This window comes from Electrophorus electricus, chromosome 10 (genome assembly GCF_013358815.1).
Source record: "Electrophorus electricus isolate fEleEle1 chromosome 10, fEleEle1.pri, whole genome shotgun sequence".
Lineage (NCBI taxonomy): Eukaryota > Metazoa > Chordata > Actinopteri > Gymnotiformes > Gymnotidae > Electrophorus > Electrophorus electricus.
In genome coordinates this window covers 13,350,810-13,377,913 of record NC_049544.1, presented here as the reverse complement: position 1 = coordinate 13,377,913, position 27,104 = coordinate 13,350,810, and the positions used below count along the sequence as shown (strand labels likewise).

Sequence of the window (27,104 nt, the reverse complement as noted above, 5' to 3'; positions counted from 1 at the left end):
CCCCAACATGTTCCTCCTCCCTCTGTCGCAATCTGCACTCCATAACTCCCTCTTCCCTTACTTCTACTATTTTTGCCCACCCTTCCTCACCCTGACACTCTATCCTCTCTCTCTTTCGATACGGTTACAAATACTTTCATTTCTACATTCTCCTCATCAATGAATCTTCTGTGCCCGCTCTCCTATAGACCTGCTAAGTCCTCCCCACCTGCACCCTGGCTAACAGAAATACTTCACTGCCACAGGAGAGAACTAAGGACCGCAGAGAGGTGGTGGAGGAAATCTCACGTAGATTCAGACCTCAGCTCAAACAAGTCTCTCCTTTCCAATTTCTCACTGGAAGTAACATCTGCAAAGTCATCCTACTACAGAAAGAAATTCAAATCATCAGCATCATCTGATCCACACAAGCTCTTAACTATTTTTTCTTCTCTCCTTAATCCTCCCCCTTCCCCTCCTTCCTCATCTCTTACTCTGGAGGATTTTATCAACTTCTTTGACGAGAAGGTTGCAGCAATCCACCAGTCCTTTTCCTCTGTTCCCACTCCTCCAACCAATGTGCATTCCCCAACATCTAACTCTCTGACTTCTTTTTCTCCTCTCTCCAAGATGAAATTCTTCAACTCCTGACTTCCAGCAGTTCAACTACATGTCCACTGGATCCAATTCCTTCCGCTCTGTTCCAGACAGTCGCAAGAGATCTGCTTCCTTTCATCTCTGTCATCAACAACTCCTTATCTTCTGGATACGTGCCTAATGCATTCAAAACCGCCAGGGTGGTACCAATCCTCAAGAAGGCCACACTTAACAGCTCCAGCGTTACCAACTACAGACCGGTATCACTTCTCTCTTTCCTCTCAAAAACACTTGAATGAGCGGTTTATAATCAATTGTCTTTTTCTCACCCAGAAGCAGCTGCATAATCCCAATCAGTCTGGCTACAAACCAGCACATTCTACAGAAATGGCCCTCATAGCAGTGACTGAGAAACTTCATGCTGCTAAAGCTGCCAAACAGTCATCTGTTTTGATTCTGCTAGACCTTTCAACAGTCTTTGACACAGTGAACCACAACATTCTTCTCTGTTCTTTCCAGGCTTGGCGTGACTGACTCTTCTTGGAGAGAGGACTGAAACTATCAGGTGACATGAAGAGGATCCACATCCAAACCGTGTAGACTCTCCACTGGTGTTCCACAAGGCTCAGTATTAGGCCCCCTTCTCTTCTATTTGTATACTCATTCTCTTGGTGATGTAATATCTTCTCATGGTTTCTCCTACCACTGCTATGCCGATGACACTCAATTATTTTTCTTTTCCACCCTCTGACACGCAGGTCTCCAGACGCATCTCGGCATGCTTGACTGACATCGCATCATGGATGACAGCCCACCACTTGAAGCTCAAGCCCAGTAAAACTGAGCTTCTGTTCATTCCGGGTACTCCCAACCCTTACTATGACCTCACTGGTATCACCATCTGAAGCTGCTGTAAGGGCGTAACTTTGGACAACCAGTTGTCATTCTCAATTCATGTTTCTAATCTAACCCGGTCTTGCAGATTCCTCCTTTGTAACATACAAAGGATTCGACCCTTTCTTTCACAGGAAGCTACCCAGGTGCCTGTGCAGTCTCTTGTGATCTCAAAGATAGACTACTGCAACTCGCTACTTGCTGGTCTTCCTCTAAGAGCCATGAAACCTCTACAACTTGTCCAGAATGCAGCAGCACAACTGGTCTTCAATCTTCTGAAGTTCACACATTACTCCACTGCTGCGCTCCCTTCATTGGCTCCCTGTAGCAGCACGCATCAGATTTAAAACCTTGATGCTTGCCTACAAAGCCAAAAATGGACCAGCCCCTTCATACACAAGGTCAATGGGCAAAGCCCGATCTGTACCTCGAGTACTTTGAACCTCAAGTACAGCTCGGCTTGAAATACCTTGCTTCAGGTCTCATGGATGACAAGAAGATACTATTTTCTGTCCTGGCTCCAAGATGGTGGAATGAACTCCCACTTGCTGTCCGGACGGCAGAGTCCCTTCAGTCTTTGTTTGAAGACTGCAAGACCCATCTATTTGCAGAATATTTAAAGGATAACTGACACTGCTCCCATATTGACTGACTAATTTAGTACTTATTGTAGGGTATTGTTTATGTTGTTTAACAAACTCCAGCACTTATTGTTTATAGCACTTATCATTGTTTAAGATAGACCTTATGTATTTTGCACTTCTAGGTATCAGCATTCATCGCTGCATTCTACAGTATTCTAGTTTATTGGTATGTTTGATTCTAACCTACTGTACTGTACTAGGATATATTCTATGAGTAAATGACAAAGCACTTTTGTAAGTCGCTCTGGATAAGAGCGTCTGCTAAATGCCGTAAATGTAAATATAAATGCAGTAAGGGATGCATTAAGAAAATGACAGATGAGAGCAAAAATAGCAGAACAACACTTCTTAAGAAAGGGAGTGGGGCCAGAAATAAGTTGGCAGGTAGACAAGCTAGATTGTTATAAAATGAGAAATTAGGGAAGGTTGGGCAAGAGAGAAGGCAGAAAATTGTTCAGCAGGAGTAAGAATGGTAATCAGATTTAGGGAGAGCAGAGGGAAAATACTGGTTATTTTTGCTTATTTTTTCTTTAAAGAATCTAAGAAAACCTTCACATTGTTCATCAGTACCAGAAGGAGTAGATGATGGAGGATGAAGAAGCTTATTAATAGTGGAAAAAAGTGTTTTGGGCTTATGTCTGGGACCATTAATAATAGAAGAAATAAAGTGTGAATGGGTAGTATTTAGAGCTGACCTATAATTAAGCATGTGGTCAGAATAGGCTTCTTTATGAACAGTAAGACCAGATTTCTTATAGAGGCACTCAAGACGCCGACCTGGTTTTCAGGGTACGTAGCTCAGGGGTAAACCGTGGAGAGGAACATCTCGAAGAGAACATGCCTGGACTTGAGAGTGCTTCCTGTTCAAGCAGATCAAAAGTTGAAACCGTTACATATAGAATGAATATCATCAGGACAGGATAGCTTTGAAACGGACATTAGGGGAGAGGACTGGAGATGAGCAGCGAAAGTGAGGGACAACAGCTTTAACATTACGGAAAGAGATGACAAATTTTGATTTAGTGTCTACATATCAATAATTTTTAAAATTATCTAAGTTCTTCATAAATAAATCATTTTTGTAATTATCCCAGTGCTTTTCCTTTATCTATTTCAACACCTGTAGAGGGGCTAGGAATTGCTAATATACCATGATGATTGTCAGCTTCAGGACAAATTCCCATCAACAGTAACGGTTTTTAGTTTGGATATAGTTGAGTTTTAGTTTGGGATATATACTATTTGTTATATGCAATCAGTTATTAATTTGTGGAATCAGACATGGTAATGTACACACACACACACTTTTAAAAGGTCCAATAAGCAAAGGATGTATGGTTTTCATTGTACCCTGTTCAATTAATATCAAGCCATAGCTTAAAATTGTCAAAAATGTTTGCAGTAGAGAATCAACTATCAATTACATGCTGTCAGTAAAACACTTTACATATTATACAATGTTCATATTGTATTTTTCACACAAATTAATTAATTAATTAATCTATTTATTTATTTATTTATTTTCCAGTTTTTGACAATCCATCTGTAATAAGGTCAACATCTTGACTGGATGCGCTACATATGCAATATAAACAGAAGATATTTTATATTTTTCATTATGTTGACCCAATATCATATAATAACAACATATGTCATCCATGAAAACTGGATTGGATATTTTTTCATATTTAGTAAAGCCAGGGTATTGTACACTGATTCCAATCCAGTGTTTCTGGTATTATCTTGTGTAATTGGAGAAAGGGTTCTCTGATGCATGAATATTTTCTAACTGAATATTTCTTCTACTTTACAGTGAAAATTCAATGTTCAATCAAGGAAATTCATATGTTCAATCAAGTCCAGAAGTATAAGAGCCTTAAATTGTACTTTAGACTATTAGAAAGGTTTATTGTCTTGATATACTTCTTCTTTCAAAACCTTGAAACTCCCATTCAACCTTACTTTTATAGATCAGAGAGGTAATTATGTGCATTTGATATATGCAAGTCTCAGTACAAAGTAAAACTTGTATACACATCTGTCAAATCTTCAAAAAAATAAAAAGATTGGATATGGGAGTATGCTTTTAGGGGTTATTTTGAGATAGTATCTGAGATATGCTGATTCACACATATTATATACTACACACTGATAAGTAAAGAAATATATATATATATACACATCACACATCACACACACACACACACACACACACACACACACACACACACACACACACACACACACACACACACACACACACACACACACGAAACTTTAGCATTATGCTCACTGAGTCTGTAAGTAGAGAGTTTGAGTTGTTCTCGCTTGGTACAGAACTTGCTAGAAATCATCACGTTGGTGGGATCTTACAGACCTCCATTTTCCCCAAGTAATTCATTGTCTACTCTTTTGAAATTGTCACAGCTGAAATACAATGAAATTCTGTTGGCTGGTGATTTAAGCTGAGACTGGCTAATACCTGCATCTGATGCATTGAAACCACAATGTGACTTTTTAAACAGTTAATTAACTCTCCTACAAGATTTAATCTTAACAAATAAGCCAATCGTTAAGCGGGGGAGGCCCTATATCAGAACCTATTGCTTTCATTTTGAAGCAATAAAAATGGTTGTTAAAAAGAAGACAAAGAAAAATTAACTACCAGTATACCACAAAGTGTATGTGAAAAAGATCAGTATGATTTCTTCCATGATTGAATGTAAAGCTGAATGGGCAGAAGTGGATTCCTCCTCTGTAGGCCATGATGGAACACATTAAAGTCTACCTTCCTTACTCTCTCCAAATAATCCTCAATAGCAACCTGCAGTGCACACACAATCACAAAAGATATTTCCATTAGAGCTTTGTTCAGCGTTTCAAACAGTTTTCAGTTATATTTTACTTGCATCAGAAGGAACACAATTTGTTTACTAGTATTTTAAAAACTGATTTATTTAGATATGCTTTAGCGTAGGTGATGATGGAATTTAGAAGGCACATATTGGAGGTTGTTGGCTTTTGAATAACTTTCAGCTCCATAATAAACATAGAATGCCACCAGAAGCTGACCTGAATGTCCTGTCTCTTTCCTTCTATTTCCACCCTCCCATCTGGACCTCTCATGTATAGTCCCATTCTCCAGAGAGAAAATGGTGAACACAAGCATCCCCCCCCCCCCTGTCTCCCACAAGTCCTCCCATGTTTTTATATATATATATATATATATATATATATATATATATATATATATATATATATATATATATATATATAGAGAGAGAGAGAGAGAGAGAGAGAGAGAGAGAGAGAGAGAGAGAGAAAAAAGATATAAAATAAAAGCCTTACTTATAACCAACTTATATAAGCAACCTTTTAAAAGGCTTTCAAAATGTTTCTACATGCAAGTGTGAACAATAAAAAGTTATAATTATGTCATAATTCTGGTTGCGAGGCATACTGAGTGGCTGGAAATTGCCCCATAACTTTCCCTGAAAGTGCTTCATTCTTTTGCCATAGTTATTCTTTTTTGGAGGCTTGATTAAATAGCTGATAATAACTGAAATTTGATGAAGAACCTGGCTCACTGATTAGCCATGTAATAACATGGAGAGCTGGCAGCCATGCCCTTGGGCTTATGGGGGAGGTGGGCTCCACTATAGATGAGAATGAGGACAAGACAGTGTTTCTGTATGAGGTAGAGAAGGAAATGAAACCACTTACTGTGTGCAAGAAAGCAGGCAAGGCTGCATTTGGAACCTTTTTACTGAATGATCTAGCCTGTATAAAAAAAGGTTACACCAGTTACACAGACTTGATGATACTGATGCAGTTCAACTAAATATGCATATCTGGTTCAACAAATTATATTAAGATTTTTAAAACATGTATCTCATATTGGCTATCTACATTTTATAGCAAATTTAGAATAATATCCTCTTAATAATAGCTCATGAGAAAACAGCATTAATAGTTTTGTGACTATATACATTTGGATTAATCTTTTATTGCATGACCATAGTAACCTTGATTGAATCTTTTTTTTTTTTGCTCATGATGCATTTTGATAGTCAGTGTCAATTCTTCAAAGCTTCATGAAAGGCAATTGTGTTGTAATTTGAGAGAAAAATAAAATAAAGTATAAATGATTAGAAAATAAAGCACAACACAGAGTGAGAGCCAGAGAGGCTATCAGAGTGTCAAAGGCTCTCTCTCTACCTGAACTACACACAAGCAAAATGAGAACTGAAATGACACGCGTTGGAGATAAATATGGGCTTGGAATGACACTTACGTGTTGGAGATGAATATGGGCTTGGCTGGCAATGTCATACACAACATCCCTGACGTTCTGCTCCCTGCTCCCACGAATAAAGTCCTCTTGAGATGCACCATGCTGGAAAGATAGTCAGTGCAGTTATTACTGGAGTTATTGACCTTCAGAATCACTAGTCCACTGGCTGCTTAAACTGGCACACTTGCGCAGGATGAGACTTCCTTGTTTATTGTATATAATCACATGGTTCTGCCAAGTAAAAAGACCAATAATAATAAACTATTTTATTATTATTAGGCATGATAATCCATAAAAATGGTTCATCAAGAGCACTATTTTGCCCCCAGTCTTATCTGATGTGAACTGTTTAGTCTGTCAGTGTGTCCAATTGTTATCCAGAGCAGTAAAACTCATCTTTGAGCAAACAAAACAATTAGCTTCACATTGTAAGTCACTGTAATACATGCTCTCTCACACACAAACAAAATATTGTAGCAGACATACTCAGAGTATGACATAATTCTTAAATAACTATCTCTAATTCCACCTCAGGGCTTTACACATTTGAGCTCATTCTGACAAGATCAAAACATTACTGAAAGTTCTATTCTTAAAAAAAAGATATAGAGGTACTGTTATAGGAAAAAGTATCAATGAGATGCATACTAAAATGGGGTCTCAAATGACAGTTAGTAACAGATTTGTGTAGACCCTGCAGACCCTGAGATTCACACTGGAGTTTACGCCAGAGTTTCAGGTAAAACCCTGTGACAATGTTCTTCAAATAAGGAGGGCATTATTACAGTTGTGCTGTACACATGTCATGTTGTGCTGTACATCTGTCATGTTACAACGGTGCCCCCTGTAGTCTAGATTACAATATATTTTCAACAAATACAATGCTACAGTACAGTGTAGCTAGCTGTGATAAAGCCTAGGCAGGTAGCAGAATTTTTCTTCTCTCTTCAGCAGACCATGATCTACATTTACCAGTTGAAATTACAATACATTTCATAATGACAGATGGCTGACACAAACACAAGATTGGACATAACTGCAGAGGTGATTCAACAAAGGTTCAATAAAACCTTAAAATTTTCTAGGGTGTGTTCAAACTTGGTAGCACTGGTTCGACCAAGACAGCCTGAGCAGGTGGGTCTCAGTCCATTTCTAAATGAATTCTGGTGCGGTTTGTTTAAAGTATGAACATAATATGAATCAAAGGCATCTAAACGAATCAAACACAGGATGTGATGTCACAAGATGCAACATTAAATGTGCAGTGAAGGAACAGAGTACATTGAAAACAAAAAATGTATTCCATTACAATTAGGTACAAACATCGGAAACGTACGTCTTCTCTTTGCAGCGTACCTTCATTGGTATGTGCAGCAGAGGCATTTCTGGTGCTGTTTTGACTCCTTTATCCATTTTAGCGCCTCTTGCTGTGTTTCCAGATGGTAAAAAATATCACTAATCACTATAAACAACCCCAATATGTTCCTTAAGCCCATAAACTGTAAATCATATGTGCGTCATATGTCACTTTTTATTATATATATATATATATTTTTTTTTTTTAAATTTAGGTTCGATGGTAAATTTGTGATTGTGAGCACTAAGCAAACCAGAACTTTTAGTGTGAATGCTAAGCAATCTACGACTAAAATGTATAATTTTCTTATTTGTTCCGGACCAAGGGACCAAACTAAAAGTATGAACAAACCTTAAAGGCCATATACATGAGCTGTACTCCTCCACCATATTGTCCCTAGAGCCAGTGGGTGGTCAGCCGATCAGAAAATGAAGGAAAGGGTAATAAAAAATACTGCATGGCACAGACAGGTGAACACACCTTCATGCAGATGTCCATGGGGAGATAGACCATGTGCCTCTGGCTGTGGTAGGGCGTGGCTCGTAGGCATGTCACAATTCCCTGGGCTTTACCAATGTGGCTGGCAGCATGGTCTGCGTTGATGTCTTTTACTCCTTTATGAAAACACACACACACAAGATAAAAGCACATCAAGTTAAAAGCAGCACATATTAAGACAAAGTTTCCAATGACATTTTAAATAGATGTGATTTGTGATCTGTCTGCTATGACTGAATTTCAACTTTGACCTACCTGATAAAAGTGTTTGTGTGCTTTAGTGTGACAAATTATAGCAAAATTTATAAAGTAAAATGCTTTGTAACAGACAGAATACACACAATGTCAGAAGAATTTGTCTAGCATAAGACAAATATTAAAAAAAGATATTGATATTCAAAAAAGAACATTTAAATAAACAAATAAAACTTACTCAACAATGATTTTATTAAATAGTTAATTTATTTTTGCTGTTCGGGAAATTGAACTTTTCAGTGAAATTCACTGTGTCTTGACAGGCTTTTCAAACTGACAGGCAAATGGAAGCTCACCTAGTGTCTCCAATAGGAGATATAGGAGGGAAGAATGAGTGTTCTCTGCATAGGTCTCCAGATCCTGAAGATTCCTGTAAGCTTGATCCTCCATGTCCTTCTCCTGTCAAAAACCAAGGAGACGATTGCTTCCTGCATAACAACATGACATGCATTATGATGTGGTAACACCCTATAGTTTCTCTCAAAATAATCTATCATACACATAAAAATGAAACAATGAAAGCACCATACCATTTCTAAATTACCTTTTGGGCTTTCATTTATTTTAAATTAATATATTTTGAAAAGTTTATCAAATTTAATGTTTTTATTGAATAGTACCCTGAAGCTCTAGGGGTCTGTGATAGCTTGATAGAGTCATTCATGTTTTACCAAACAAAGAACAATATTTCAAGGTCATTTAGCAGCCAGTATAATTATGTTCAGACCTCAATGACAAGAATCTTCCCTGGGTAGAGAAAGAGCTAAGTAATGTTAAAGACTGGATGCCACAAGACCACAAGATTACTGGATTCATGTTTTGGCTGTAATACTATTTTTTAATTACTACCAAATATTTACAGAAACACTCTTATTTCTATAGGTGAACTGCATACTTAAATACATCATTGGCCATGTGACTTACAACCTGATATTGTGACCTGTGGTATAAACTGTGTAAACATTCACTGAAACTTGATCATTCAGATCATTCATAATATTGCAGAGGTTATCCCAAAGTTAGCACACAAAGGCAGAATTTACCCTTTCAGCCACGATCCTCAGAAGCCATCGTCTTGACAATGTGTGTTTCCTTACTGCCTGAAAGGAAAAGCATGGTTACAGGTCAAATTCCCTTTTTCAAATACTATTAAATTAATTTTATCTTTACATTAAAGTCTACACACTAAGACACATTTTACAAGATAATTCCAGCTGTGAGAACATTCCAGTGCAGTACCCTCACTAAATGATCACATGTTGGGAGGCAATGATATAGGGAAAATCATATAAGCTTACTAGTACAGAAGTAAAACAAAGCTCAGTATTTCATGTTTTTATTAAACATAGTTCAAGCTCAATTGCATTGAGAAGACAATGAACCTTCCACAGCTCCACAGTGACAGGCTGAACTGGAGGGTCATCTCTGTAGAGGTCTTCTAATGCAGTCTTCCAAAACTGCAGTCGCATTAAACCAATGGTCTTCTGAGACACAGTGTCCTTAACCTAAAATAAATGGTGAACAAAATGTATAAGACTGATAACTGAGACCATGGATTTTATATATTGTTGGGACATTACACATATGGCCCTTTTCTACCCTGGGATACTACTTAATTTAATTGATATGAGTTTATTATTTGTGCTGAAAGTACCTTGAGATCTGATGTACAAAAATGTCACATATTTAAAATATTCCCATGCACCCCATCCCCCAACTCCACCCTTAACAAAGAACAGTTACAAAACAGGGAACATGAATCAAACATAAAGAATACTCTATGTTCAAAGCAACCCATCAGATTTTCCTGAACCTTGGTTACATTTTTTTGCATGCAACACTTCACCTAATGACAACCAAGATTCAGAGTGGGCAGAAACTGAGTTACCTGATCATATTACTTCCCTTTCAGTTTAATGTTACTTGAACCCATCAGAAATCTCCACAAATCTGTGAAACATTTCAATGCACAATTTTCCTATTCTTTTCCACACTCTTTTCCAAGTGTCATTGTACTGATTATTTATTATGAATACCTGCCTGTGCCAATTCCACATTGAAAGCCCTCAGTGCCAAGGAGGAGCGTCGAGCAGCCTCAGGAAGAAGCAATGAACAGACGAACCCTTCATAGTCTCGTGATCTAACACCAAAAACATATGATTAATTTGTTTTTTAATCAAGTGTTTATCCTTTTTCCTTACAACGATGTACACTGACCAAACCTTGCAAACTCATACTGAAACTTCAGAAATACACTAAAGTTTGCTCACACACACACACACACACACACACACACACACACACACACACACACACACACACACACACACACACACGTACTCTAGATGCAGAACTTTAGCTTTACCATCTGTGATGTGTAGCTAGTTAACTAGCTAGCTAGCTAGGATAGCTTACCTTACAAGATCAATGCAGTATTTTTCATGATGTTGCAAGGTCGAATTTGTTGATGCTCTCAAGCATTTAATTTCTGTTGGTTTCTGTATACATTCAATATATGGGAAACCCCTACTATGAAATAAACTATTCCTGGTTAAAAAGCTATATTTTATGCTAATACCCGGTGCCATATTAATGTATACACACAGTCTAACATATTAGTGTCTTCCACTTCAACCTTGTGCATCCTGTTTCGGTCCCCCGAATGAATACCATTCGTTTTGTGTTCCGCTTCTGTCAATAAAGCAATAAAGCAATAAAACTGATATTGTTCGTTTTGTTCACTTATAGTAATATTTTATTGTACATTTTATTAAAGTAAAATACATTATCACTTCGGAACATAAATTAAAAATCTATGTTTTATATGACGTTTCACGCTTCCGCGTCAACAGGTGGCGTGACAGTTTGGCATATGATGCCTACCACGTGATAGTCTTCCCAGGAAGTTGGAAGATATTGTGCTGTATTTGTTTTATTTAATTAGATAGCCAGCTAAGTATTAAGTATTATATGGTCATATGGCAACAGTTTTAAAAAGTTTAGGACATATGTTTTTCTTCATGATATGGGTTGCAATGTGGTTAACAGAGAGTACAAATATTCGGTAAGGTGCTTATTATAAGTTTTCGTTAATTAGTAGGTAACTGAGCTGGCTATCTTGCTTTCTATGAAGAGTATTAGCGAGGAATGTTTACTGTATGATTAGATGTACAACTGTAGATAATAGATATAACCAACCTTTAGTGTTGCATATCGGATTCATTTTTAGCGCATGTGAACCCCATTCAACCCCATATCAAAACAGCTGTTATTAGAGATTCAGTAATTCAGTGAGTCAACATTCAGTTAAAGAAAATAATGTGCAAATGAAGATGTAATGTAAAATTGTGCACCACTATAACATGCAAACCGAGAATAACAGAACATGTTGCAGTCTTACGCTGCTCTCTTCACTTCTCTGCTCACCTTGCACGACCTTTCTACTTGTGCACATTGGTCATCTGTTAATAACTGACAGAAATGTTTGTGATTCCATGGAACCACTTATTACCAAACTAATGAGGATGGATGAATATTCATTTCAAGGGCCACATCTAGGAAGTGGACTACTGAGAACATTTATACTGGCTGGAAACTAGGCATTAAAAAGGCTCCATTTTAGAAAGAAATTTGAAAATAGAGAAAGGTAGGCTATGAGGCTAGCCATAGGGCTTGCAGACAATAAATACATTTGCATGAATTTAACAGTAATAAGAAGGTATTACCAGGTAAGTGAATGGCATGTATATCATGAATATGTATTAATTAATGCATGTTATGCCTTCCCCTCTACAGCCACTCTGTGGATGATGATATCTTGTTGCCCTATGCCAATTCTCACGGCCCCTCTCATTCTCATCGGCATGTGAGGAGCTGTCAGCCCATCAATCACGGCAACCTAACACAGGAAACCTGGTTGTCCAGCAACCGCTCCATGTCACCCGTGGTGGAATCTAGGATTTTTGTCTCAAGCATCAGCAGCAATTCAAAGACTCCTAAATGGGTGAGTGGCCACATCACAGTGGTTCATGACCCTCTGAAAGCAGTGTCTGTCCTGGAACCTGGTGGCCCTGGTGGATGTGCCATATCCCACAGAGAGCTGGTGGAGAACACTGCTAGAATGAGGAAGTGTGTGATCGCTCAGAACGGTGGCTTTTTCAACATGCACAGTGGACAGTGCTATGGGAACATTGTGAGTGATGGCAGACTGGTACAGAACAGCCGAGGACTGCAGACTGCCCAGTTTGGCATCAGAAAGGATGGGACACTGGTGTTTGGGTAAGTCTGTGTTGTACTACATTCTAAATTATCAGTATGACTGACCTTAGCAAATTGTATTCTTTTTGAGTTTATTGCTTGTTGTAAGAGAATGACAATTGAAATGTTGCATCTTATTTCAAGGCAGCAGTTATGATTTATGGATAATAACTGAAATTCCGATCATTACAATTGTCTGGGTTACCCCAGGGTGGGTGGGTGGGTAGGTAGGTAGGTACTACACTTTGTCTCTACCTGACAAACAATTCGGATCAGTTGTCAGTGCACAAATGTAATAATGAGGCTTTATTATGAACATCAAGAAAATTATTATGATTTTCTTAAAAATTCACTGTAAAGATAGAGAAAAACATTCTAGATTACTGGAGACAGAAAAAAACAGGTGGAGCTGTTTGAGCTGGTCTCAGAAAATCTTCACTTTTGGGAGTTTACAATTTCATTTCCATTTCATCTGAATTTACAATGTCATTTTATTTTAATTTAGGTTGTTTTTTTTAAATATGAAGAGAAGGAAAGTATCTAAATATTTTGGTTTTGAGGCCCATAAGAGATATAAATGTTCCTAACTAATATTCCTACAACTGGTGGCATTATACTGAAGAAAAGGAGTGGAAGAAACTCTGTCATCTTTGGGGGGGGGAAGAAAAGAAAATTACAGCCCTCTCCATAATAAAGTTATTATTTTGGATCCGCCCCTTTCTTACCTGATCGAACACTGAGTGACTGGTGCAGTATCAGCTGACAGATCAAGATAAATGTAGGACACTGACCATAAACATAGCAGACCCAAGATGAAAAAATAGCCAAGAAAGGCCTGGGAATGCAGAAGCCCATCTGTTTCTCAAAATAGCAGTGCTGCAAAAACAGAACTATGATGTAATTGTCCACTGCTCACAATAATAATTACAAGTTAGGAACTTTGTGTACTTAAATTGGCACAGCCTGTCATTCATTTTGAATTTATGAGTTTCCATGGAATTTTCCATTATGAGTTAAAGGTTTTTTGCACATATGTAACCACAAGGAAAAGGCTGTGATAATTATTTTACAAAGTTACTGTGGTTATAAAAAATATACACCCATTAACTGATTTGCCATTTGAATGATTTTATGGGCTTCTTTATGTGCTTCGGAAATGGCACAATAATACAAAAAAATTCTTCCAGATACAGCTCTGCCTGCTTCTATATGATCTCTGCCTCCCTCCCCCCAACTCCCTCTTACTCATCTACTTCCTTGTCTCCCCCTCCATGGTGACAGTTATCTCTCTGAGGACGACATTTTGGACAAGGTAAATCCTTTTGTGCAGCTGGTCAGCGGGGTGGTGTGGCTCCTGAGGGCAGGAGAGGTTTACATCAACGAAAGCATGCAGGCTGAATGTGACCAGACTCAGGAGACAGGTACGCTCAGCCTGAGTACTCTTCCCAACTAATGTAGTAACTCAAAGCCCAGGAAGCTCTGTAGCACCCAAGCTGACCCAGGCTGAGCTCCGTTCCTGCAGCAGTACCGACCAGTAGTCACTGTCACATAAACTCAAGACTAATCAGTGAAAGCCCTTTTTAAGCAATGTTGCCTCATTCTGAGGCACTGTTGTAGAATAACATCAGTCCTGCGTTATGTTACAGGAACATTCCAGCGGTTTGTTGATGTGACATCTGCCCGAACAGCAGTGGGCCATGATATGGAGGGCAGACTCATTCTCTTCCACGTTGATGGCCAGACAGATCGCAGAGGGTGAGAATGGTCACTGTGTATTTTCAAAGCAAGGAACTCAAAAATCTTACAGAATCCTACACCTACCCAGAGTCTGATTGCTTTAGGTTCATACTTTCCTTTGTAGTTTTACCCTCAGAGCTACTATACCTTTTTTTATTCAAAAATTTAATAAAGAACTAACTGCTTTCAGAACTGTGAACCACAGCTTTTACATTCTTTTTCAAAAAATCTGAGATCATGTTAGATCTGCTTTTGGTCAAAACCCCTCCTGGATAATCTGTTTTCTGCTGTCCACAACAACTGTTAAGTGTACCATAACGATTCACTACTCCATGATTTTTTTAGCCTTCAGAGAGTGGAAATGTGCCCATGTCCAGATTTTGCCATGACCTTTTTGAATTTGGCATATCTAAAAATAAATTAAACACAATAGCTGGAATTTGTTTGAGTTGTGTTTGTACCGATTCATTTATTGCATAAAAATATAGTTTGTACTGGTGTAATTTTGAGATATTATAACATTATATTTCCTTTCCACTCTAGCTGGGAGTGATCTTGCAGTGGATTAAGCACCATTCAACTCAACAAATTAATTTTATTAATTCATACTGTGTTTGTGTTTATAATTTTAATATTTTATTTATTATATTTCTAAATAATGAATGTCAGTTTAATGCCATTTTTAACATAGTACACATTCAGTTCACTGTGATGTGACTGCCAGCCATTGAGTTATGTTGACATATAGCATATTAATATCTTAAAAACAAATTGTCACCACCATTTTATAGCATAAATCAATACAAGCAATGCAACAAAATAGCAACCATTTAATTCAATTTATTTTACAGATAGAGTTTCTGATGTGTACAGTAATCTTTATAATAATAAATGTTTAAGGCTAAGGGGTCTAAGGCCATGATTTTAACATTTAGGTTGGATGATGATGATTAAGACAAGTACAACCTTTTGGCTCCACTGGAAAGTTTCTGGCTTTGTGAATTCTTTTTGCTATGAAAAGTTAAGCAGCCTCAACTCAACAGATGTTGAGCAGCCTATTGGTTAGTGTTATTAAAGCTAGTGATAAAGCCAAGGAATGCTCTCCGGAATACAGATACTGTCCATTAAGACTATGAATGCCAGTAAGAAAATCATGGGCATCGCTCTGGGCTGTGCATTTTGATAGATCATCATATAATTCTGATTAAGTAGTAGGGATTCATGTCTGTTGTTTGCTCATTGTCCAGTTGAATTACACAGAACAAATGTTACAAACATCCAATGTTCTGCAAAAATATCCTCAATGGCTAGCACCTATCATAACATTATTTAGAAAAGTTAGTTAACACATTTACCTTAGACGACACTCAGCTGGTGGGTTTAAAATGGAATCTAATTTCTTCATCTAATTTTATTACCTGCTGTACATTTAGTTAATACTTTGTTAAGAGTTCTTTAATCAAAGGTGTGTGTGTGTGTGTGTGTGTGTGTGTGTGTGTGTGTGTGTGTGTGTGTGTGTGTGTGTGTGTGTGTGTGTGTGTGTGTGTGTGCAGTATGAACCTGTGGGAGGTGGCAGAGTTCCTGAAGAAACAGGGAGTCATCAATGCCATTAATCTGGACGGAGGCGGCTCCTCCACTTACGTCCTTAATGGCTCTTTAGCCAGTTTCCCTTCAGATCACTGGTGAGTAAGCCACTCTGTTATTTTCACCTAAAAGAAAATATTTTTATTATAGTCAGTAAAAGACTTCCTATAAAATAAACACTATATTAGAAACACCTATACCCTTACTTATTCGTGTATTTATCCAATCAGTTAGTCAGTGCAAAAAATGATGCAGATCAAATTAAACATCAGCATGGGGAAAAATGCGATCTGAATGATTATGACAATGTTATGGTTGTGCCATACAGACTGGTTTGGTATTTCCCAGGTATTGCTCTCCTGGGATTTTCACAGACAGCAGTCTCTAGAGGTTACCCAGAATTGTGCGTAAAAACAAAAAATAAAGTGATTAGCAGTTTAGTGGGAGGGAATGCTTTGTTGATGAGAGAGGTCAGAGGGGAATGGCCAGACTGCTCTGAGATGACAAGAAGGCTATGACATCTCAAATAACCACTCTTTATAATGGTGGTGAGCATAAAAGCACCTCAAACCATAAAACACATCAAGCCTTAAAGTGACTGGAATGCAACAGCAGAAGAAACAAAATAATTGTATTTATAAATGGAATTCAGTACATAGAAATGTAAATAGGCAGAACAGCATATGAAAGTATAATGTGCAACAAGCAAAAGTGCAAATGCAATGTGCAGACAATATAATTAATTAAATACAATATGATGAGTATGATACAGATGCAGAAATCACACTCAACGGAGTACATTAATGGAAGGTCAGATCTGCTTAATTGTCATTGGTGGTTTATTGAGAAGGGTGACCACCATTGGTGGGGGAAAAACTGTACATGTTCTGTCTGGTTCTGGTTTTGATGGAATAGTACCATCTACCTGATAGTTCCCTGAGTGTGGGGTCTGTGGTGCTTCTTTTTTGCCTTTCTTCCTGGCCGTGATGTCATCTAGTACTTGGAGATGACATCTCCAATAGCTTCTGCCTTTCTGCTGCTGCTACAACTCACCTGGTACAATAGCTGACACCAAGGTCATGGGTTTGATTCCCAGGGAATACACATGCTGTCATACTGATAAATATTTAAGTTGCTCTGGGTAAGGGCATTTGTCAACTTTTGTGCACCTGATCCACTGCTGTCTGGCTTTTGAGCAGGAATAGCTGAGATGACAAACATTTATGAATGAAGTTAACACGTTTTTGTTGGTGGATCTGAAAAACCAAGTCAGGAGTGGTTCAGAGATATGGAGTTTCCACAGTTTCCTGAAAAAGAAAATTTACTGATGAGCTATTTTTATGTTGGTGGTTGTGCTAGTCTCTATATCTGATGGAGCTTTTGAAAGAATTTGAATGACTTTGATTGTAATGTTGGTGATTTCTAGAGGTAGATGGAAGAGTCAGTTTTTATGGAAAACTATTACCTTCTCTACTGTCTTTCTATGTGGAGCTTAAACTGTTTTCAGGTATATATCCAAATGGACTGCTTCACTCCTGTAGATGGTCTTGTCATTGTTGCTATTAAAGCCTACTTGGCTTGTGTCTTCAGCAAAATTTATAAACTTGATCTCCAGGTAGGGTGGGAATGGTGAACAAGGAGTGGGGGAGGGGGGATGTTTTCAAACAGGTAGGGTCCCAGCTGCACATGCTGCCTCCTATCTGACAGTAATTCAACAATCCAGTGAAGATGAAGAGGTCCACCCTCAGTTGTAGGAATTTGTCATGGAGCCATTGAGGCACAACTGTGTTGAAAACAGAGCTAAAATCTACAAACATGACTCTGGCATAGGGGGTTGGAGTATCCAGATGATTGAGTTCATCAAGGAGGATGTCAGAAGCAGCTGTTCCCAGCATTTTGTGGCTACTGATGTTAAAGCTACTGGCCTATAGTCAGGTTGATTTAATCATCCTGCTTTAGAACAGGGAGGATAATGGAGGTGTAGGAAGCATGTGGATACTTCACATAGAGCGATGGAGTGGTTGAAATTTCAGTGAAAACAGAGGCTAGCTGGCTTGCACTATGTTTCAGTGTGCCAGGTAATATCCCACGGTCCTCCTTTAATTTTAATAACATGTAAATGTACTTCTTTTCAAATGTGAGGGGGGAGAGGTTGCAGACCTTGAGGCAGGTGAAGGGTGGCTTAATCTTTTGTATTTCAAAGAGGGTGTAAAAGTTGTTGAGTTGATTAGCCAGTTCAGAGGATGGTGTGAGCTTTTTTCATATAACAAATAATGGTTTTAAGTAACTACCCCACTGCAGAGGTGTCATGGTTTTCAGAGACTTGTTCCAGTATGTCCTTATACTTGGATTTTGCTCCTGTAAATGCTTTGTTGAGTTTTTGTTTGGCAGCCCGGTATTCTTCTCTGTTCTCTCCTCTGTGAGCCTGTTCTTTGGTCCTTCTTAAGTGCCCCCTTTTCTTTCTGAAGTATAGTTTGTATTTGTCAAACATGACCACAGTTTTGATAGGAAAGCATATTTACAACAGTGAAAACAGAACAAATAGTGTCAGTATAAGACCACATCAGGTTCCTCTTCTGTCAGCCAAGAATAGGAATCTGATGCTACAGTGGGCACAGGCTCACTAACAGTGGACATTTGTATATCAGAAAACACTGCCTGATCTTATGAATGTTGGTTTCTGCTGCAGATGATGGGCTCATAATTTGGCATAAACAGCATGAATCAATTGACCCAGCCTGCTTTATGTCAACAGTTTAGGCTGGTGGTTGTGGTATAATAGTGTTGTGAGTGTTTTTCTGGCACACATTCCAGTCTAGTATCATTGGAATGCTACAGCCTATCTGGCTGTTGTTGCTGACCATGCACATCCATTTAGGGCCACAATTTACCCATCTTATAATGACTACTTCTATCATAATAATGCACCATGCTACAAAGCACAAGTCATCTTAAATTAGTTCAGGTACCATGACACACTCCACTCTGTATATCAGCAGCCTTCTCAGTCACCAGATAATAACATGCAATAACATGATGCAGTCATGTCAAAATGGACTAAAATCACAAAGGAATGTTTGTGGAATCCATGCCACCTTATAGAATTCATGCCTCAAAGAATTGAGGCTGTTCTGAGAGTAATTGAGTGTTCTACCTTCAGGTTCAAGTTCAAGTTTGGTTTATTTGTCACATACATAGTCATACACAGTATAACTCGCAGTGAAATGGTTTGAAATGGTACCTAGTATTAATGCAGTGTTCTTAATAAAGTGACAAGTAAGTTTGAGACATACACTTAATAAAAGCCTTGAAATTTGAAAGTGTCATCAAACCAGTGTTTGTTCCTGGTGTTCCTGGTGTTTAGAGTTACATGCAGTGTGAATGGTCTGCTGCTTGCTCTATGTGCAGTGCTGAGGCGATGTGGCGGTGCCCGCGAGCTGTCTCCACTGTGCTCTGTATCCATGAACGCCAGTGCCAACCTGAGGACTGCAGCCAGCATGGTGCCTGTGTGGATGGCCAGTGTGTGTGCCATCCTGGCTGGGCTGGGCCCACATGTGCCAATCTAATGTGCCAGCTTCCAGCCTGTGGAGACCATGGTATCTGCACCCCGGGTAATCACATTTGTGATATGCTTTTCTTTCTTAAGTGCATGTGTGATTGCCCTGGACCTATATCCTATATGGGGTTTGTGTGGGTAGAAAAGGGTTCGTGTGTGTGCAATGATGGGCAATGGTTAAGCTGCATTTATTTTGTAAGCTATCTTAAGGTATCTTAAAAAAGTATCTTAAATATGTTTAAAAGTTTTGTCATTTATAGGTGACAAAAACTGATAAGTTCCTACACACAGTTTAATGAAGGATAGCGCTGCTGCTCTCACCCTGTCACTCCAAGTATAATCTAAAGCAGAAATCCAGTAATGTTAATGATGACATTAATCAATAGCCTTGCTCTTGTCCCTCTCCAATTAGTTGTTATGTGCTTGGTCAAATGAAAAGACCAAGCCCAGACTTGGCCAGTGTTCTTTCAGTGATTTAATAGTGAATTGTTAACACTGTGATATAGAGGCGTGCATGTCAACATGCAGCACAGGGACTAGTACTTGTTGTAACAAAAGCAAACATGAGAGCAATGATCTAAATGCATGAGGTTTAATTAGGATTGTGAAGCAGCCTTATACTGAATGGAGAGGTTTCAGTAGGATCCGGAATGTAGCAAAGTCAGGCTTGTCTGTACTCTAGGTCAGGTCAGTCCAAGGTCGTAAATGCTGGGTAAAGTCCGGGAGGTGTCAGAGTGTCATGCAGAAGATGGTCTAGAAAACAGACAGTGTTTGGTAACCAGGAAAGCTAACACATACAGGAAAGACTCGGTATGTGTCATTGGATCGGCAATATTTTGCAATGAGAGTGCGAGAGAGAGAGAAGCTTAAATAGGAGATGCAGGTAAGGGAGAGAATAGGTAACAGGTGTGTCGAACCAGATGATGACGGTGGGAAGAGGAGATGGGCGTGGCAGTGCTGGGACAGGTGTAGTTTGTGGGAGCCATGACACTCATATCTGTTAGAAGGTCAAATTTTGTATTTTTGCAATTATTATTCTTTATATACTGAAAATACAAAATATATGTTTATTGTCACCAGTATATTGTTAGACTTGTTAAGACAATATCAGTTTGTAGGAAGATGCATATTTATTTATGCCTGATTCTGGATATGTGATACAGTATATGCAGTATTGTCCTTTGTAGAATGTTGTTTGTGGTTTTTTGGTTTGGGAGGCAGGCTACTAAGTCTGTGTCAGTAATCCTGCAATAGGCTTTCAAAGACTGTACTGCAATAGAATCATTATTCCACAAAATAACATTTATGTTTCAAGTACCTGCTTCTCCAATTTCATAAGGAATATATTTTAGCCATAAACATGTATGAAGTTTTCAAATACTGTTCTCTCTCTTTTATCTCACTCTGAACAGATGGCTGTGTCTGTGATGCAGGGTGGATGGGTGCCAATTGCAGTCAAGGTAAACATGGCCAAACTCTACTCAGTAGTTTCACAGAAACTAGATTATTTAAGATGATGATAAAGGATTTGAAACACATCAAATTTGACTCAAAGATTGAAGGATTAAAGAAATATGAATTCAACATTTATGTTCTCTATTAAAAGTTGTGATATGTAGTTTCACAATTCAGTTGTTTCATAATATAATTGCAACAGAAGTCACGGCAGTCTTACTGGCCTGCACTGAATGATGTTATACTTGCGAACACTGTTTCATCCAGGTTTTAATTGTAGTTATAATGTATTTTGAATAAAGCATTTGAATTTGAACAGTCCCTCTGACAAACTTCTCTCACTTTGTCCCCCATTCTAGAATGTACAGAAGGTTTCTATGGTGATGGTTGCAATCAGTCATGCACTTGTGTAAATGGAGGGTCCTGTGACTCAGTCCATGGACGATGCACCTGTCCAGCTGGTTTTCAAGGAGATTCCTGTGAGCAAGGTGTATAAAAGCAGTCTTAACCAGATCAGAAGTCATAGCTAGTCTTAACTTAAGTGTGTCTTAACTATATTTAACAAAGTTAGTGTACAAAGTCTGTTTTTAATTCATGTTAACCCAATTCTGTGTGGCCATCTTATGAGAGTGAATACTAACACTACTTGTTTAAACATTTTTTTGATTGGTTTCCAAAAGGCCACATGTAACAGAACATAACAACATGTGGACACTCTGTCCCTTCCCAGAATGTGCACTGGGCTTCTACGGGCTGGACTGTGAACAGCCATGCCAGTGTGATGACCTCTGTCTATGTGATCGCGTCACAGGCAGTTGCAATGCCACAACACTCCATGGCCAGAGGAACAGCAGTCTACATGCAGGTACAGATCATATAGCATGGTGGCTAGATCACTGATGTTCCTCTGTTTATCAGTTCACGAGTAGGTGTGCATACAACTAGGGGTAGTTAGCCCGCTCCTGTGGAGGCTGCTCTGTATGTAATCTGGGACATAATCTAGGAGGCTGCTCTGTGTGTAATCTGGGTATGCTATTTTATTTTGGTTTTATACTTTTTCTTGCTGTTAATGTTTTCTTATCTTATTAGATTTTGTACTTGAGCATGTACTTGAGTTCTATGTTAACTAATCATGTCTTGGTCCCTTATTCAGTCTGTCTAAGTGATGCCTTTCACACACATGCCCACAGGCATGTGGATGAGCACAGTGTAGGGATGTTTGTGCAAGGGTGTGGTTTTGTTATACAGTCCCGCTCAGCTCAGTGTAACTCTTGCAACACTGAACTGCTCTGAAGCAGTGACCCATCCCGTTGACCATCCCAGAGGTTTCCATCTCCCTAGCCCAATTTGTCTTCCTGTGACAGGCAGTAAACTCAAGGGCCACTGTGCACTAGACTGTTCCAGTCCTGTCCGCTGAGAGCCTAGGCTTCTCTCTTGGGTCCTAACTTGGGCCTGGCCAACTGCCCCGTCTGGCTGCTGTAGCTGTCCTCCCATGTGTAAGGTTTAAAATTAGCCACCACTGCCCATCCTTTTTTTAAAGCTCTTTCTGAGCGTGTATCAAACACGTGAGTGTCCTTATTTGACCTCCCTATTCTTTGCTGATGAATATGCACTACACAACCTTTCCAACTCCCTTTAAAATATGTGCACTTGATGCCCTATATCTGCAAAAAACAAAAAACCTGCCTTTGCTTCTGTTTTACATCCAAACTGAGGGCAGAGAGATGATGATGTGTGTGAGAGTGGCATGTGAGAGTTGTGACCTTGGTGAGGAATGGTAATGTTTATTTGTTTCCTCATAGCTGGTCACTGCCTGGCCACCCACATGTGGACAGAATGGAAAGAGCAGGAGTCTAAAACACCAAGGCCTTATCTGTCTGAGTAAGTGTCGAAACTTGTGCTTGAACAACACCTCTATCCTAGTCACCCGGAAATAGAATGCAAAAGGACTCATATTACTGAATCCTAATGGCTTTGCCCCAGTACAAAAGCTGATTCTTCAGCCATGTCTTACTCCAGAAAGTCATGTCATATTTTAGAAAGTTCACATAATAATTTGATTGTTTCCATGGAAAAGGTCATAAATATCCCAGACAGTTGTCGATGAGGCTAGACTTTACAACAGATCACCACTGTGTCATTAAATAGCTCATACAATGGTGAAATAAATGTAAATTTTTTAGCCCAGCCTGCCTTTCAAATGCAAGTGAGCAATTGTTTAGAACTTCTATGCTATTGTGTTGATTCTTGGCTGCAATGATGGGTTCAGAGGTTAAAATCTCTCCCTCTCCCCTTCTCCCTCTCTCTCCCTCTCTCCCTATCTCCTCTCTGTTTGTGTATATGTATGTAGGCATAGCTGGCTGGTTATCACCACTGCCTTGGCTGCTCTCTTGCTGGCAAGTCTCATTGGAAACCTGATTCAAGTGTGCAGAAAATACTATGGACGTGTGCAGCAGCAGTACTCTTACATGCCTCTAAAAGAGGTGAATGGCCCCAGGGCTGCGCACACAGCACAGAGGACACAGGCTAGCAAAAGCCTCTTTCAAGAGGACGACTCAGACTCACAAGACTCCTTGTGACCTGAGCATGGAATCTGTGTATGTGTGTGTATGTGAGTGTGTCAGCCTGCCTGTATGGATGGGTCTGTGTATTTGTGGGTCTGTGGGTGTGTATTACTAACTAAGATTAGTGAGAAATTGTATGGGTGGCTAATGTCCTTGCATGGACCCTTTTTGAGTTGGCTGCCTGTCTGACCTCATTCTCAGTGGCATTGTTCTTTATAAGTCATACGGGGACAGAGAGAGTTTGAGCTAAACTTTTCATTCCTACTGATAAATTGTTCACAGTGCCCAAACTAAAAGTCTGAGGAACACGATACTGGAGTGAGCAGACGGGAGTGAGTAGACGGGAGTCAGTACAAGCTGATCATTCAATGGCCATGACAGTGGTGTGGCTCTGCATACTTTGGCTCAGACTAAGCACAACATTCTGTGTTAATGCATAGTTAATTGGCACTCATTGTTATAATTTTTGGAACATGTTATGATGCAGTTTCTTAAAAACATGCATCACCACTTTGGCATGAATTTTTATTTGATACCTTAGAAACTTCCATTTTGTCTATCTGGCTTGAATATGAATTGCAGACCTACAATATTGTTAGGTCACTTGTAGAGTTCTTCATGTTCCTAATGCTGCATCTGTTGCTATGGAAGCAGACAAGGGTCGAACTGTAAGTGTTCTAAGAAGGTCTGCTATATTGACTTTTTCCCTTTTCCCTTTGAAAACATGGTCAGCCCATTTAGCTTTTATAATGCTTATATATTACATGTTGTCTTAAGCAATTTCCTTGGTTATACATTATAAAATCATGCACTGATTTGCATTTGTATACTCTCCAGAGGCAAAACAAGGAAATTTAATGAACTTTGAACTTCACACTCATTTTGTTTGCCAGTGAATCTGTGAACCAGAGGGAGGGCCCTCCACACAGAAGAATTGTTAGCTGATATGTTGGGGCATCAAACTTAAAACAAGGATAATTGAATCTTTTCTTGGCTTTTGTGCCTTGTATTACCTGCTAGCTCAGTACTCCGAGATAAAGCAATTTTCTGGTGTCAGTAGCCTTTTTGGAGTGTTTGTATATACACACACATACATGTTAGTCTCAGTATTGCATATTAATTCATGAGTCAAAATAACAGCTACAAACAGGCAAAGTGAGCTGCTATAGTCTTTAGCTGTATAAGTTATGATGATGGACCTTATTATTTTCAACATGGCTGGCTTTATATTGTCGCTTCACATTTTGCTACTGTACATAATAACTGAACTCCACCTTGACATACCTGCCCCAAAATCCCCAAAATCTTGATTTTTAACTTAAATTCTCTATCTACTACACATCTACATAATAACTGATGGTGATCTGAACTTCTGTATAAGATGGTGGATATGTCTTAAGTGTTGAATAATTCATATACTTCTACAGAAAGGAGAGTTAATTTAATAGAACTAAATTAATATCATGTGAATCTATGATTTGTCAAGTTTAAACTGTGTGTGCCCACACTATTTGCATGCATAACCATGGCAATAACAATAATTAACAACAAATTATTTGCTATTGTATGCTATTATGGCTTTATACCATTTTTATTTTTTTATTTTTTTGCTATTATATGTGCATTTCAATCCTTTGACTTTCACATTATTATTTAAATTCATGAAGAAACGTTTACAGTTTTGATAAATTGTTTAATATTTGTATTAAGAAATAAAGTATTTAAATAATAACAATAAATATTTTGTAATCATATGAATTAATAAATCATGTACTATATGTTCAACACAGCTCGAGTTTGATTAACACTAATAATACATATATTAAGCGTTATGCACAAGCCCAGGGGTTACCATTGTTTTTGAAACCACTCCAACTTGTTGGGGTTGAAGCTTGATGGCATTGAGCATATATTGGCCTAAGATTGTACCTCTCAGTGTCTCGTGTGGTTTACCCCAATTCTTTGGTTCTCTTCACTGATAAGTGATGCATTTTGATGTCCCTTTGTGAAGCTGTACTCTCATGCCCATGGTATTAAGTGAAAGTATGCTCCACCTGTTGGTTTTTGATTGCCTCGGGCTGGTCCCTCCCAGCTGTGCTCTTTATCTGATGCAATCCTCCACCAAGATGTCAGTTTCTAAGCTCTTTTAAATAACTGTTGATTGTCCATATTTGGATGTCCAAGAAGTGCTGTTCATAATGTCTCTGTAGAAACAAAGAAGTCTCTTGCTAACTGTGTCATATTACATACATATGACATATATTTTCATATTCTTTAGAGTTAATGGTGTATTGCTGGGTAAAATGGTCCATACTATAATCCATGCAGGTTGACTTGACCTTGATAGCCAAGCACTAGCTTTGTTTAACAATTTTCTGCACTCCAGGTCAGTATAAAAGTATGACTTACTTTTCAGTGGGAAAGGTACTTGCTTAGTAACCAGATGGTTACTAGTTCAAATCCCACTGCTGCCAAGCTGCTACTGTTGGGCACTTGAGCAAGGCCCTTAAACCTCTATTGCTCAAGTTGAATTCAGTCATAATTGCACATTGCTTTGGATAAAAGTGTCAGCTAAATACATTAAAATTAGTTGTTGGCTTTCCAGACAATGAGAAAGTACAATGTGTATGCTTCAGTCAAGATTTGTTAATATCTCCAATCAATATTATACAACAACTTTCCTTGTGGACTGTGTGACTTTTATAAGAATGTTTAAAATGTTCTGTAGTTGCACACATTAGCATAGACCACTTAGGAAAGAAATATGTGAGTTTTCTGGCAAAACAAAACAAAAACAACATTGTGCTTAGACAGACTACCCCGCTGGTCTATGTTGGGCAGCTGATTGCACAAAATTGCTAATGTTATTCCATAGTCATTGAACCCTCTTTACAGCCTTAGCACAAGAAGTTCTGAACGGGCCCTAAACATTAACAAAATTACATAATCCAGGAACTAAATGGCTGACATGTTTGCTGTATGGGATGTCTCATGTTGTTTCTATTGTTTTCATAAATTGGCATAAATTAAAGAAAGCCATGTGTTTGTAAGAGAGCCTGTGTGGCTTTGCATATAGGTGGAAGAAGAATAAAAAGGATGCAGCAAAAAAAGAAAAAAATGAATTCTGTGGTAGGAACACAAATAATAAGAAAAGATCATGCTCTTTTTATTAAACAAACAATGTCAGTGCTATGACCTGAAAGAAGGACAGGTGATGGAAGCGCAGAGTAACCGAGACACGATGACAACAAATGTTCCTGACATAGGAAGGAATGCATTTGAGCCAACGCCCTGTCAACAGGAAATGACACAGCAGAAAACACAAAGAACATGACTCTGTGCATCACCCCACCCTTATTTCCCTCCCTGACACAAACAGCTTCTTCAGCTTTTTTTCTTTCATGATTCCTCTGGTAAGGGGAGTGGCTATTTT

General features: G+C 38.6%; 2 protein-coding genes across 3 annotated transcripts; one reads left to right on the top strand and one right to left on the bottom strand.

Annotated features, from left to right (window-relative positions):
* Positions 1–3,608: 3,608 nt before the first annotated feature.
* ndufaf6 (NADH:ubiquinone oxidoreductase complex assembly factor 6) lies at positions 3,609–11,162 on the bottom strand. The gene is made up of 9 exons (XM_027002506.2): positions 10,934–11,162; positions 10,559–10,658; positions 9,901–10,023; positions 9,562–9,618; positions 8,815–8,917; positions 8,246–8,379; positions 6,409–6,510; positions 5,838–5,894; positions 3,609–4,938 (listed from the first exon to the last, which is right to left on the bottom strand). The coding sequence occupies exons 1-9, from the start codon at positions 11,104–11,106 to the stop codon at positions 4,810–4,812; spliced, it is 978 nt and encodes a 325-aa protein (XP_026858307.2). The 5' UTR covers positions 11,107–11,162; the 3' UTR covers positions 3,609–4,809.
* Positions 11,163–11,411: 249 nt separating this feature from the next.
* nagpa (N-acetylglucosamine-1-phosphodiester alpha-N-acetylglucosaminidase) lies at positions 11,412–24,700 on the top strand. 2 transcript variants are annotated; one of them, XM_027003289.2, is made up of 11 exons: positions 11,412–11,582; positions 12,314–12,796; positions 14,057–14,196; positions 14,422–14,530; positions 16,066–16,194; positions 19,505–19,707; positions 21,065–21,112; positions 21,467–21,595; positions 21,838–21,972; positions 22,910–22,988; positions 23,458–24,700. In XM_027003289.2, the coding sequence occupies exons 1-11, from the start codon at positions 11,497–11,499 to the stop codon at positions 23,684–23,686; spliced, it is 1,770 nt and encodes a 589-aa protein (XP_026859090.2). In that variant the 5' UTR covers positions 11,412–11,496; the 3' UTR covers positions 23,687–24,700. The 2 variants fall into 2 exon arrangements, with proteins under 2 accessions (XP_026859090.2, XP_026859097.2); XM_027003296.2 differs by lacking the exon at positions 11,412–11,582 and having other exon boundaries at positions 12,448–12,521; positions 12,614–12,796.
* The last annotated feature ends 2,404 nt before the right edge of the window (positions 24,701–27,104 follow it).

What these genes read in the sequence shown, in the direction of transcription:
- nagpa (XM_027003289.2), top strand. Translation starts at nt 11,497, where the DNA reads ATGGCAACAGTTTTAAAAAGTTTAGGACATATGTTTTTCTTCATGATA. An exon ending in TGACCAGACTCAGGAGACAG is followed by an intron (nt 14,197 to 14,421) that starts GTACGCTCAGCC and finishes GTTATGTTACAG; the next exon opens with GAACATTCCAGCGGTTTGTT. An exon ending in CCAAGGCCTTATCTGTCTGA is followed by an intron (nt 22,989 to 23,457) that starts GTAAGTGTCGAA and finishes ATATGTATGTAG; the next exon opens with GCATAGCTGGCTGGTTATCA.
- ndufaf6 (XM_027002506.2), bottom strand. Translation starts at nt 11,106, where the DNA reads ATGGCACCGGGTATTAGCATAAAATATAGCTTTTTAACCAGGAATAGT. An exon ending in TCACTGTGGAGCTGTGGAAG is followed by an intron (nt 9,619 to 9,900) that starts GTTCATTGTCTT and finishes TTTTCCTTTCAG; the next exon opens with GCAGTAAGGAAACACACATT. An exon ending in CCATGGACATCTGCATGAAG is followed by an intron (nt 6,511 to 8,245) that starts GTGTGTTCACCT and finishes CTATCTTTCCAG; the next exon opens with CATGGTGCATCTCAAGAGGA.